Source organism: Schizophyllum commune (genome assembly GCF_000143185.2).
Source record: "Schizophyllum commune H4-8 unplaced genomic scaffold SCHCOscaffold_1, whole genome shotgun sequence".
In the NCBI taxonomy this organism is placed as follows: domain Eukaryota; kingdom Fungi; phylum Basidiomycota; class Agaricomycetes; order Agaricales; family Schizophyllaceae; genus Schizophyllum; species Schizophyllum commune.
Window position 1 is genome coordinate 3,367,335 of NW_026089538.1, and position 12,104 is coordinate 3,379,438.

General features: G+C 57.9%; 4 protein-coding genes across 4 annotated transcripts; all 4 read right to left on the minus strand.

Moving 5' to 3' along the window:
* Window positions 1-30: 30 nt before the first annotated feature.
* SCHCODRAFT_02607891 (MFS general substrate transporter) lies at window positions 31-3,278 on the minus strand. Its single transcript, XM_003034854.2, has 19 exons — window positions 2,788-3,278; window positions 2,568-2,734; window positions 2,463-2,500; window positions 2,404-2,413; window positions 2,223-2,352; window positions 1,994-2,170; window positions 1,882-1,936; window positions 1,764-1,828; window positions 1,633-1,709; window positions 1,402-1,524; window positions 1,284-1,343; window positions 1,215-1,230; window positions 1,084-1,165; window positions 861-1,025; window positions 745-813; window positions 633-694; window positions 548-573; window positions 304-496; window positions 31-247 (listed from the first exon to the last, which is right to left on the minus strand). Exons 1-19 carry the CDS (start codon window positions 2,932-2,934, stop codon window positions 194-196), a joined length of 1,716 nt encoding a protein of 571 aa, XP_003034900.2. The 5' UTR covers window positions 2,935-3,278; the 3' UTR covers window positions 31-193.
* A 281-nt stretch (window positions 3,279-3,559) lies between these two features.
* On the minus strand, window positions 3,560-5,519 carry SCHCODRAFT_02607894 (uncharacterized protein). Its single transcript, XM_003034853.3, has 4 exons — window positions 5,453-5,519; window positions 5,045-5,391; window positions 4,159-4,974; window positions 3,560-4,108 (listed from the first exon to the last, which is right to left on the minus strand). The coding sequence occupies exons 2-4, from the start codon at window positions 5,271-5,273 to the stop codon at window positions 4,008-4,010; spliced, it is 1,146 nt and encodes a 381-aa protein (XP_003034899.1). The 5' UTR covers window positions 5,274-5,391; window positions 5,453-5,519; the 3' UTR covers window positions 3,560-4,007.
* Window positions 5,520-5,710: 191 nt separating this feature from the next.
* On the minus strand, window positions 5,711-7,075 carry Hyd8 (fungal hydrophobin). Its single transcript, XM_003034852.3, has 6 exons — window positions 6,678-7,075; window positions 6,556-6,627; window positions 6,307-6,503; window positions 6,199-6,258; window positions 5,987-6,148; window positions 5,711-5,933 (listed from the first exon to the last, which is right to left on the minus strand). Exons 1-6 carry the CDS (start codon window positions 6,976-6,978, stop codon window positions 5,886-5,888), a joined length of 840 nt encoding a protein of 279 aa, XP_003034898.1. The 5' UTR covers window positions 6,979-7,075; the 3' UTR covers window positions 5,711-5,885.
* A 634-nt stretch (window positions 7,076-7,709) lies between these two features.
* SCHCODRAFT_02484841 (P-loop containing nucleoside triphosphate hydrolase protein) lies at window positions 7,710-10,505 on the minus strand (the record flags this gene model as incomplete). Its single annotated transcript, XM_003034851.2, has 12 exons — window positions 7,710-7,877; window positions 7,940-8,027; window positions 8,099-8,181; window positions 8,237-8,327; window positions 8,384-8,514; window positions 8,576-8,746; window positions 8,801-9,024; window positions 9,097-9,594; window positions 9,668-9,725; window positions 9,780-9,909; window positions 9,964-10,386; window positions 10,444-10,505. The coding sequence occupies 12 exons, from the start codon at window positions 10,503-10,505 to the stop codon at window positions 7,710-7,712; spliced, it is 2,127 nt and encodes a 708-aa protein (XP_003034897.2).
* Window positions 10,506-12,104: the final 1,599 nt, after the last annotated feature.

Sequence of the window (12,104 nt, forward strand, 5' to 3'; positions counted from 1 at the left end):
TTCTTGAGTAACCTTGCGCGAGTCAGCTAAGTCAGCACTGCAGGCCCAAGCTCAGTGGGATAGTCATCTATTGGAACCAAGGAGTATTACAGGCCGCCTTGTAAGACGCGCCGAAGGTAGACTGAGGTGCGCGTACTACGAAACCCAGATACAAAACGACATAAATACAGCGTAGCAAGGGATAGAACAGAGCTCATAGGATGTATCTGAAGTCCTTGTTCTGCTTGTCGGTCAGGTCGAGGAAAGCCTGGAGATCATTGCATCAGTTTCGGCCTTCCTTGCTCATTCGTCGAGGTAACTCACCTTGTCGACCTTTGCCTCGCGGACAGCTCCACTCTCGTCCTTTTGTTCGACGTATACTTCGTCTAGACTGTCTGTCTCTTGTGCTGAAGCGTCTCGGCGCTTGTTTTCGGATGCCAACACGTATCGGAGGGCGAGCAGCAACAAGCCAGACACAAAAGAGCAGCATGCAATGACCGTCCATGGGACGTGGTTTCTGGATCACTGATTCAGCTTTGTTCATGTTCAAGATACGAATACAACGCACCGAGGCTGATACTTCTTCTTCCACATCTGTGGGAGGGGAATTCAGTGAGCAACTTAGTCAACCATTAGTACGGAAGTGAACGTACGAAAGGTCCTACTGCATTCCCGATTCCATAGAATATCATTACGATAGCGTTTGTTGTCGTGCCTATACCGAGCATGAGTATGAGGAATGTTAAGCACTGGAAGAATACGCACGTTTCGTATGCCCCGCCGTCAATGCCGGCACCCAGCCCAAGAAAATCGCGAACGGACAGATACTGAAGACTGGAGGTAATTTAGCCAGGTGCAATGACGGGCACTCAAGCACGTACTAGATACCCAATACGAGAATAGTAGACCAATCTTGTTGTCGGATGGTAGGGTGTTTACCAAGATGGCACCAAGTATCCCCGGAACGTACATGAGGCTACCGGCGTAGCCTCGACCAATGAATCGGGCAAGAAGGATCCCAAGAAGGATGCAGGAGACCTCGACCACTGCGAAGGGGTTATGAGATCAGAGGGCGACGTATAGAATTTACGGATGGTCACTCACGTCCATCCACGCATCCCATCAAGGTCGTGATAATTGGGGTAAACCCGAACTGGCTGACTATGAGCTGCCTCTGGTTGCTTAGCTGCAAGTGGATGTCAGAAAGGGCTGTAGATAGTAGGAATGCCACATACGGAGTTGAAAACGTTCCTGCAGAGATGATCAGCGACTAGCGGGAAGCAAGCCAATAAACGACAACGTACGAGAACCCGGCGTACAGCGCCATAACCCATACTTTGGGATCCTTGAGTGTCTCGATGAATCTATCGCGTATGTGAGATCCGAGGCGCTAGCGCTTGCGTATCGATGATCAACACGCACTGCTCCTTCTTCCACGTCTTATTTTCCACGCCGGCCTGGTTCACCTTGATCCGCTCAACGACCAGTACGCGCTCCTCCGGTGTTAGGAACCACGCGTTCGTAGGCGAGTCGGGGAAGAAGAACCTGCGCGGCTATGTTAGCGTCTACTTCTCGTGTCGACGCTAGAGGCAAAGCGCCCCGTCGGCAGTGCAGAAACGTCGCGCGTCCAGACATATGAAGACGCGGACTCACCAGAAGGTTATAGCGGTGATGAGGGTAATGAGCCCAGTGATGATCATGAGCCACTGCCAGGGCATGAAGCCGCCAGTCTGCGCGATGCTGTTAGCCTACGTGGCGTCAGGGACATGAGCAGTACGACGCACATGCGTGTGCAACAGGCCGAAGGAGACGAAGCCCAAGAATATAATGGCGAAGCCGTTCATGAGGACTGCCGGTGGGAATAAGTGCCTCGTCTTGTACTTTCGAAGCCACCCCACTCACACCAGTATCCCACGCGCCTGGTCTGTTCCTCGCGCGTGTAGAACATGGACGTGACCTGTCGGTCCCAGCCCGGGTTAGCTGCGCAGCCAGACATATGAGAAGGCCGCCTTACGATCATGAAGCCAGGCGTGATCGCGCCTTCGCAGACACCGAGAATGAACCGCACCGCGAAGAGCGCGCCGAAGCTATGGCAAGCGGCATGACATAGCAGAGCGACTGCCCACACGAAGATGTTCACGCTCATCCACTTGCCGACGGGGAAGTATTGGAGGGCACGGTTTTGTGGGAGCTGGAGAGGGAGGGTCAGCACACGAGGGGCGGGTCAGTAGTGTGCCACCCACCTCGAAGGCGAGATAGCTAAGATAAAAGATCGTCCCGAGCCAGTTAAACTGGTTCTGCGTGAGATGTGCCCCTGGCAGGATGCCTAGGACCGCGCTCTGGCCTAGCGTGGTCTTGTCCGCAAAGGTCATACTACTCGTCATGAGCTCAGGCTGTCATAGCGATATGCATGCCACCACATACAGGTACATCACTGCAAAACAATCAGCTCCTCGCCTGGTGGCAGACGGACATGAACGTACAACAGAACAGCGGCATAATGTGCCAGTCAATTTTCCGGCTGTTGGAACGGTCGTCAACATCAGACACAAGCTGAAAGACCTCGCGAAAAGCACGAAATCACATACCGTAGTCGAGCAGCCGTCTCGGGGTCCAGCTTCACGTCCGTACGCCCCGCCACCAGCTCCGCCGCCGTGTCGACGTCCCTCTTGGATAGCGTAACATGATGCCCGCCACTGCGCACCTCAGTGAGCGAAGACTTGGTCTCGTTCTCCGCGCTCGACCTGTCGCCCATCTTGCCGGGGGTAAGAAAGCCTGGTACCGTGGGCTCAGAACCCTCCTACATACCTTATATACGCGCCTGCGCTCCCACCGCTGCATGCTGAGCAACCGCTGATCCCATCGCCGCCCGCGAAACTCGGGTGCCGTCATGATCAGGTCGGGGGAGCTTCTTGTGGGAACAATACCATGGGGGGCCTCATAGACGCCGTGCATGCAGCGCCGACTGTACTCGGAGCCAGGGGATCGACGACTCTATGTGGGAGCGCTGCGTGGAAGTAAGCGCAACTGAATGGGCCGGGCGTGGGTGAGCTCGAGACGCTCCGTGGGCGGCGCGTATCATCCGCGGCCGGAAAGGTGCAGTGGCCAGAGAAGCGAGAGGCTTTTGGATGTATTCCAAGGAAGGCTTCCAGAGGTTCAGAGAGGTTGGATAGGATGTGAGCTAACCATATACACAAGCGACGTCGGTGGACGGCAGCGGGCAACACCGGCGGGCGGATCGTGGTACACCGGCAGGAGCAAGTTCAACCGTTCACATGCCTTCAGCGCATAGAAATGCTATATCTGCAGTCAGACTCGAGCTCTTTTGCGGCCTGCGGGGAGTGCATCTTGACAGTAGTCCAAAGGGTAGAAGACGGCAGACGCCGAGACCTGCAAACTGAGTCCAAGCCGCGTCAGTGAGTCGGAGCTCAAACTGGCGCCCGAGGAAGACTTCCGTACAGCCGCACGCGTACGCCACCGTGCCTCTCCATCTAGCTGCACTGCAACTAGCATTACCATCTAGACTTTAGAATCCTCACACCCGCAATACCTTCGCATCCGTAACACTCGCGAATCAGGCCCCACATCACTAATACAACATAGCTTCATTGTTCTCAAAAAGGACAGTAGAGGCACAAAAGAATGGCGAGGTAATCTAGCTTGGTCGCTAACCTCGAGCAGCGACATTATACGCGAGTGTAGTACAGTGCTGGTGTGGGACCTTCGGTCTGGCAGGCGGCTACAGCGACTCTCGTCGGCTACAGCGAGTCGAGGCGATACAGCGATATCGATGCGAAGCGGCTACAGCAATCTGGAGCGGCTACAGTGTCTCTGTGCGATACAGCGTCTCTGGGCGGGCGGGAGCCATATTATGGACACGGCGGATCGTCCGTACGCGGGCGGGCGGCAGGCGGCAGGAAGACCGGACGGGAAGGAAGAGGATAACGTCGTGCAACTCGGCGGGAGGCTAATGCTGCACGAAGAGCATAACGTTGGGCAACGCGTGAGGATCCAGCGGGCGGGTCGGGCTAGTGAGGAGCGAAGACGGCAATGCAGACGATGAAGGGGACGTAGGTGAAGAGGGAGACGACGGCCATTATCCGACATCGAGTGCGCCAGGTGCGTGCATCTGTCAAAATCGTGAACACAATATAGTATCTGAACAAGAAGGATACGAACCATGCTCGACTTGCGGGTCGTCCAGGACGACGGAATCGTCCCTGGAGTGCGTCCCTGCTTCCGGCATCTTCCCCTTCTCGAGGTCCGCGGTGTCGCCTATGCGCCGCGTCTTCGGGACCTTGAGCACAAAGCCGCCAACCCACCACAATGGGAACAGCACGAAGGACACGAAGAATATCCACGCCTGGATCGGGCTCGCCCCCTCCCCCTTCCACGGCTGCCACCTCGGGTACTCGTCGTCCCCAGGTGAGGGCAAGGAGAGCGACCACGGCGTCGAGTGCACGCGCGGCGGCCGGTGCGGATCCCGCATATGGAAGTGCCGGCTCTGCGACGCGATGGACACGGACGGCGCCCTCGGCGCGACGAGCGCGGATATCGGGATGGAGGACCCCGAGATCATGCTGCTGCGCGAGATGCGTGACGGCGCGCGGTGCACGCTGGGTACGTGCCGGCGGACGGAGGACGGCGCGCGGGAGGGCGGGCGGGTGGCGCGCGAAGGCGGGCGCAGGCTCGCTTCCTGCGGCGGCTCGAAGATGGCGGCGAAGGGCATGGTGCCCCCTGGGCCGGTGCTGCGTCGGCTGCCGCGGCTGGCGGTCGAGTCGTGGCGGCCGTGGGAGGAGTGCTGGCGGTGGACGTGCGCGCGGGGGGAGGGCGAAGGAGAGGATTGGTGCTGGTGTTGGCGGTGCCCGGGGCTGCGTTCGGCCCGTGGGCGCAAGCGAGCGTCGGGGGATGATGCATTGGACAGTCGTGCTCGCTTGCGCGTGTAGGATGAAGGAGCTGTAGAGGCAGTGGCAGACGTCCCGCTTTGTCTGTGCGCTATGGGTACGCTGTCAGCGCGCGACCTAGCGAAGTGCGGGACGCGACGCGCCACTGAGTGATCACTCACGTCGGTTGTCCGCTGCAAAGGTGGTTTTGTGTTCCTTCTTGTCCGGGGGTGTGCCCGAGTCCACCTCGTCCGCCTTCCGCTTCCCCGTCGTGCTCCCCTCCGACACCGTCCGCGCTATCGCACCCTCTGCCCGTGGTCGTGGCGTCTGTGGCTGCAGTTGCTGGTCATGACTGTCTCCGTGTCGATCTTGAGTGGTGGGGAACTGGTTCGAGCTGCGAGAGGGCTGCATAGATACGCTGGTTGTCTAATCGGATTCGAAGAGGTCTGCGCGTCGCTGTCTTCTATGTTTGAGGTAGATATGTAGGGGGTATGGTGGAGATACAGCCTAGATGATAACAATTTGTTCACTGTCAAAGGGGAACGGTATCAGTCGATCTGCTTTTTTGCGCGTCGGTGCGTAGAGCTGACCTTGAGGGAGTCGCGCCGCCCGAAGCACGACCGAAGCGAGGTAGGAAGGAGCACAAGAGCACTGTAGAGGAAAGAGATGTATTTTGTTTAATGCATACTTCTTTGAAACGGTAGCGAGATCAACGAGGCGGACAACGAGGCGACGACACGGCTAGCACGAGGCACACCGCACGACGCGCTCGTCGGCGGCGACAAACCCTAACCCTAGAATTCACGTGGCCGTGATCAACTCGAACCGTGACCGTCACGCAAAGCAATCCGGCGAATACTTGTATTCATGATAAAGTCAATAGCAACAGAGTCCATATCGGTAGCATAAGGAGATTAGGGAGCCATAGCGTACGATAATGCATAGAAAAGAGCGACGCAGGTCAGATATATATCAACAGAGCGAAGGAGGTCAGTCCAGTAGGGTTCATGCTAAGCGCCTCGCTTAAAGGCTGATGCTAATGGGAACACAGCCGATGTTGATGAGGCCGTTCTGTAGAAGAGGTGAGTGAGAGATGAGAAGGGAACGGTCGGAGTGCGACGCACGTAGGTGTTGTTGCTACAGCAGGCGACCTGGCTCGAGCAAGAGTTACCACCGACGCCGATGACGGACAAAGGGCTGCATTGGACGCCCACAAGGCTGTCGAGATTGAGACCACCGATGGCGAGCAGCCCGGCAATAAGTCCAGCGGAGCCAACATCCTTGACCTGAGACGCTGTTCAGTGCTTATGGTCCATACATGCCAATCCTTGCATACCTTCTTCACTGAGTTGCAGCACTTGACCGTGCCCGAGTTGCACTGGCCGCCACCATTACCCTGGACAGAGCGTCAGTACGCCAATGCAGGAAAATAACGCAGACTTACCGGGTCGGTAGGCTTCGTGGGCTCGCTTGTCCAGGTAGTGCTCCCGGTGTCCTTTGAGGTCGACGACGACGACGGCACCGAGCTGGATCCAGTACCCCAGGTCGCCGACGTCGTATCGGTCTTGCTCGTGCCCCAGGTCGACGTGTTGACGCTGCTGTGGGACGTCGTCGAGGTCTTGGAGGTGGGGTCCTCGGTCTCTGTAAGGAGATTGATATTGGCTCAGCTCGAGCGATGGAAAGAAACACGTACTGGACGTCCAAGTGGGCGTGCCGGTTGGGCCCCAAGTAGGGACAGAGCTCGAGCTGGTGTGCTCGTCCGACTCTGCAAACCCGTCAGCTAAGGTAGCGCACATAAATTGCAGAGAGGCTCACTGGAAGTCGACGACGAGTGCACGCTGGAGCTGCTGGAGCTAGGAACGCCCCAGGTGCTGCTCGAAGTCGGCACACCCCAAGTGCTGCTGGAGGTAGGCACACCCCAAGTGCCGCTCCCGGTGACGGTCACCGTCTGCGTAACCGTCGGGCACTCGCCGGGGACAGTGACGGTGACCGTCGCCCCACCGCCACCGCCGCCACCACCACCAAGGATGCCACCGAGCACGGGCAGACCACGACCGTGCGGCTGCGCCGCAACGAGCATCGCAACAGAAACAATGGTGAAGATACGGGCGAACATGTCTGCTGGGCAAAGGAAAGAACTGAGGTCGGAGGAGGAAGAAGTGAAGAGCTCGAAGTAAGTCGACTGTGGGTAGTAGACTGGCTGAATATGTGGCCACCAGCCTGCCTTTATACTTTCCGCGAACGTATACCCACCAAGCTCCGACTGAATACCTTGTCCAACTTATGCGGACTCTTCGCGATACTCGGCAGCGCTCCAAGTACTCGCGACGGATCGCGACTGTGCGCCCTGGCCGGTGACACGCCCTGCCCGTCACTCACCGCGGAAGCAGGCGCAAAGCTGGCCGCAGTGCGCGCATTCAGGCGGCGCTGCCACCGGGAGGCGAACACCCACGTTCCTCGGGGCGATCTCGCGCGCCACAAGGGTTTCATTGGCGCGCGAGCCTGTTAGGCGTTTATTGACTCCAAGGCATCTGGACGGCATATTGTAGCGGCCGTGCGTCCGACACCAGCGAGGGGCTGCTGCGCTGCCAAAGTGAGTTGCACTGTCAGAAAATTCAGCTTGCCTTCCGGACCCGACATGGGCATGATAGAGAGGACGTACATTGAGTCGTGACGCTGATGGGTGGAGCTATGGCCGGGGAAAGCGGGGGAGCGACGCACAAATGGATCCGCGAGCCAAAGCGAATAAGCATTGAAGGCAGTGTTACACGAACAAATACATGCAAAGCGAGATTATCCATGGGCCATACATCCGTGCCAGCGCAGCGAGCAGCGGCGCAACGCAATCTATGGCAAGAACGCCGACACCTTCGTCGGACGCCGCACAGCAGCAGAGTTCCCCTCCGCATACTTGAAGCTCACCCGGTAGTTCTTCTCCACATTGCGGCGCACCGCAGCCTTGCTCTGCGTCGCCGTCACCTTCGTTATCGGGCGCCCGAAAAAGTCCACAGCAACCTATGCGATCGCCCCGTATCAGCGACAATGAACACAGAGCCTGGTCAAAGGATAAAACCCACCTTCTCCTTCTCCACTGGCGCGACCACGTCTTTCTTCGCGCGCTTGTTGGGATGTTCGGGCGCGGCGCCGTTCGTCTGGGCGGAAGACCTACAGTTGATAGATAGATAGAGTATGTTAGCATGCGCCACCGGACGAGAGGGATTGACTTCGAGACTAACTTTACGCTGGGATTGAACACGCTAGCCTTTCCCGTAGCATCCTTTTGCACAACCTCCGCCTGGCGCGTGATAGCAAGTTCGATCTGTAGCAGTTCGCGTCAGTTATGTCCTATTCTGAGGGCCGATACCCCAACTAACCTCGGCAGCCACCATTTGCCGCACCGCGTAACGCGAAGCTGGTATATCCGCCGCACGCTTGCCGTCGTAGGTGATGAAGACGTCAATGGGTCTGTTGAAGCAATTAGACCTGAGTGAACTTCCGCTGAGCGAAACTGCGATACTCACGGCTCAAGACGATAGGACAGCTGCCCATCCTCCCCTCGTTCAGGCAAAAAGCGGAACTCCATCGCGGCCATCAGGCTGACCAGTCGCGCCATGACAGCACGTTCAGCGGGTTTGATAATTTGCTTGTTGACCTACGCATATCAGAAGTAAGTGACAAGTGGCAGGAGTCAACAATATCAATGTCGAACGCACCGGGCGCAAGTGGGGTGAGATTATACGATTGATGAAGGGTGCTGCCTCGAGCTGCAGCGCCGGCTGGATAGCCAGGTGTCGGAACGCGCCACCATGTCTACTCCCCGCCACACGCAAGCACTGCGAGAAGGTCTTGTAAATCTCCTCATTCGCGCGCGTCATTTGCAGAGCCTGCGCCACAAATGTCAGCACCATCGTTTGTAAATCACTATAACCCAAGCTCACCTCCCAATCATCACTACTGCGCTCTACCTTTGGCGCGCCGCGCTCCTGGAAAAGAGGGTAGAAGGCGACTAGGGTGTAGGGCAGGTACGGCGCCAGCGCAAATTCGCCGTCGCCCCACATCGCCGCAGAGAACGCGTCGAAGGCGGCTAGCCAGTCGTTGGCCTTCTCGAATCGGTCCAGTGTGGCGTCATGTTGCCGAAGCGATGCGTAGTGCGCGAAGCATCCTAACAATTAGTGTCAGCACACGGAGTCCTGCGGCACCCATAATCCCACAGCGGGAAATGAATGCCACCCACCGACAGCAACCCCACTCTCCCTCCCACTGGCGTCAACTTCGTGACTGAGGCGTGCGACATATTTGGCCTCCTCCGCCTCCGTCAGCCCGAGCTCCTTCACCCGCCTCTTCGACATCGGCGCAAAAAGGCTATTGAGCACAGACTGCACGCTCGTCTCCGCCTGCTTCATCCCCACCGTCGCCGACCTTACCATCGCCAAATTCACCTCCGCGCTCCTCGCCTTGATGAACTGGAGCGTATTCAAACACCCCCGCATATCCCCCCTCGCCACCGCCACCAGCGCACTCAGCGCCTGCGAGTCCGCGCGCAGGGCCTCGAGCTCGCAGATCTGGCGCAGCCGCTTCACGATATGCGCGTCCGCGGGGCGCTGGAGGCGGACATGGAGCGCTTGCGGGCGGAGCTTGGCGAGCGCGGACGCGTTGGGGTCGTTGCAGATGCAGATGATGGGGCGGAGGATGGGGCGGGCGGTCTTGGGGTCGCGCTTCTGGCCGGGGCGGCCTAGGGAGGGCGTGAGTTGGGGAGGTAGATGGAGTGCGGGAAGGAGAGAAGGAGGGAAATGAAGAGAACATACGTTTCTTGGAAGGCTCGTCCTTTGTCAGTTGGACGAGTTTGTGGATGAAGGAGCTGGACTGGACAATTGCCATCAGCTTCTAGACACCCCAAAGGAAAGGAAGTCATCCAACATTGTCTGCGCTTGTCGCGCCGTCGATCTCATCTATAACCAGGAGCACGGGCTTCTTGCTGCCCACCGCCGAACCAGATTCGAGCGCGGGTCGTATACGGTCCTCGACTTCGGTGCCAGAGCGAGCGTCACTATCAATCCGGTCGATCAGCATACCTCTCACCACCCACTGCACTTCCCCATACCTCGCATTAATCTCCATAACCTCATACCCCGCATGCCGCGCCACCACATGCGCCAGCGTCGTCTTCCCCAGCCCCGGCGGGCCCGACATAAGGAGCAGCTTCTCCTGCGGTCGATGATACTCGTCCATCCCCTCCTGGTTCTCCTCCCGCGGCCGTTTCTTGCCCTTGCGGTGCCCGAAGACGCACCAGTCCCACTGCTTGACCCATGCCATGACGTCTCGCGCACTGCGCTCGTTCCCAATGAGCTCGGTGAAGCGCGTGGGGCGGTAGCGGTCAACCCAGAGGGTTTCTTCTTGTGGTTGTGTGGGCGTTGGGGCAGTGGAGACGGAGGTGCGGTTGAAGATGGATGCGGTCGGGCGGGAAGAGGAAGAGCGAGAGGTGGAAGCAGAGGCGGTGGCGGCGGTGGCAGCGATGAAGTTCTCACTGGGGGGAGAGGAAGGTTATCGATGAAGAAGAGCGAGCGACGGACAGAAGACGCACTGTGCTTGTAGGCGGGTAGCGGTGTCTAGGGAGATCTGGTCCCGTAGTCGGTGCAGGGGCATGTCGAGGAGGTTATTGATGTCGCCGGAGTGACCATTAAGTTGTCGCTGCAGGGGGTTAGGTATAAGTAAGGCCGTCGAGTAAGCAGGGGGCTCGAGGTGCGAGCAAGGATCTCATATAGAGAGGGTGCATGATTACAGGGCCAGGGAAATACGACGCACCTCGCGTGCTTCGTGGTTTACCTTGACGCGCTTGCGAATGTAGACGCTCTTGCCATTGAAGGTGGTGGCGCGGACGTTGTATTTGGGATTGGGCACGTAGGGTGTAGATGAGGTCTTCGCTACGGCAGGTCGGGGGGAAGAGAGTAGGGAAGATGTGCCAAAGACGGGCGAGGGAGGTGAGGGAGAGGGACGACATTCTTCTGCTTACGAACGATCGTGAGATCGACACAAGGACTGCAGGGAACACGACGCACCTGAGAAGGCATCTCCTCCAGACAGCAAGCCATTTTCCTCGAAGCCTCCGAAAGCTAGTCGATCATGTCAATCGTTACTGAGATAACCAGGACACGGCGACGTACCAGACTTTGTCGAAGTCGATGGACCTGCCTCTTGGTCATCTTGAGCTTGCTCCTTTCCTAGCAACGTGTTTCTGTCCTCGTCGCGTGGTGGGGGAGCATCATCAAGCAAGCCTGGCTGGCCGAACATAGATCCAGACGTCGAGGCTTCAGGTTGCTCATCGAGCAGCGACGCGTCGCCGAAGAGGCTCGAGTTCGACGCAAACGGGTCGGCCGGTGCCAAGAGGCCGTTAGAGGCGAAGAGGGACATGGCGGCTGTTGGCAAGCACGTTCGCTGTCCACTGAGTTGTCGATGGGCGCGAATACGAGTTCGCGATGCCGGTCCGGTGCAAGCGGTGTACGGGGAGACGCCGTCACGGTACGCGCTCCGTCACACATCACGTGAGACCCACGAGTTCAACATTAGCGTGACTCGTCTCGTTAATTGACTGGCCTCAGTTAGGCGGCACGCTGTTGTTAGCCACGACGACTCTTTCAGGCTGCTCACGCACTTTATCACACCTGCCAGCAAGTAAGATTCAGAGGACCCTACCAAATGGCGAAGTATCGCATGCAACGACTGCAGAACAGCCAGCGTCTATCAGGCCGCTGTGCGCACCTTCAATTGATCAAATGATTGAAGTATGACGGTGTACACTGCTATCATCAATGTCCGCATCTTGCGGTAGGCTTCAGAGGGCATTTCCCGTCGACCAGCTTGGAGTCTCGTAAGAAGTAGAGCCCCGGCTTCAATCGAGGGCGTCTCTATCGACTAGCTGCAAGCCAACTCTCATCACCCAGAAGGTATGAGAGCTATCCAGACAAGCGGATGATTCGAAGATTTTGGGACCTCTTGCACACGTCTGCAGCCTCCTTGCATAATTTGTAGACACGAATTCTCTCCATTGGCCCGGACGAGTTACCCGGTTTACTTCGGCGTAAGGTTGAGCGGCGGTCCCTGGCGAAGTGCTTGAAGCTCGTCTGCGCAACGTGTCTGTAGGACATCCCAAGAGCACGGTCAACAACCGTGGGGTGAAGGAAGGCCACCGCTTCCGGCACTAAACGTGGCACCACTTTCGGCGCCGCGGCGGCTGATTCTCAAAAA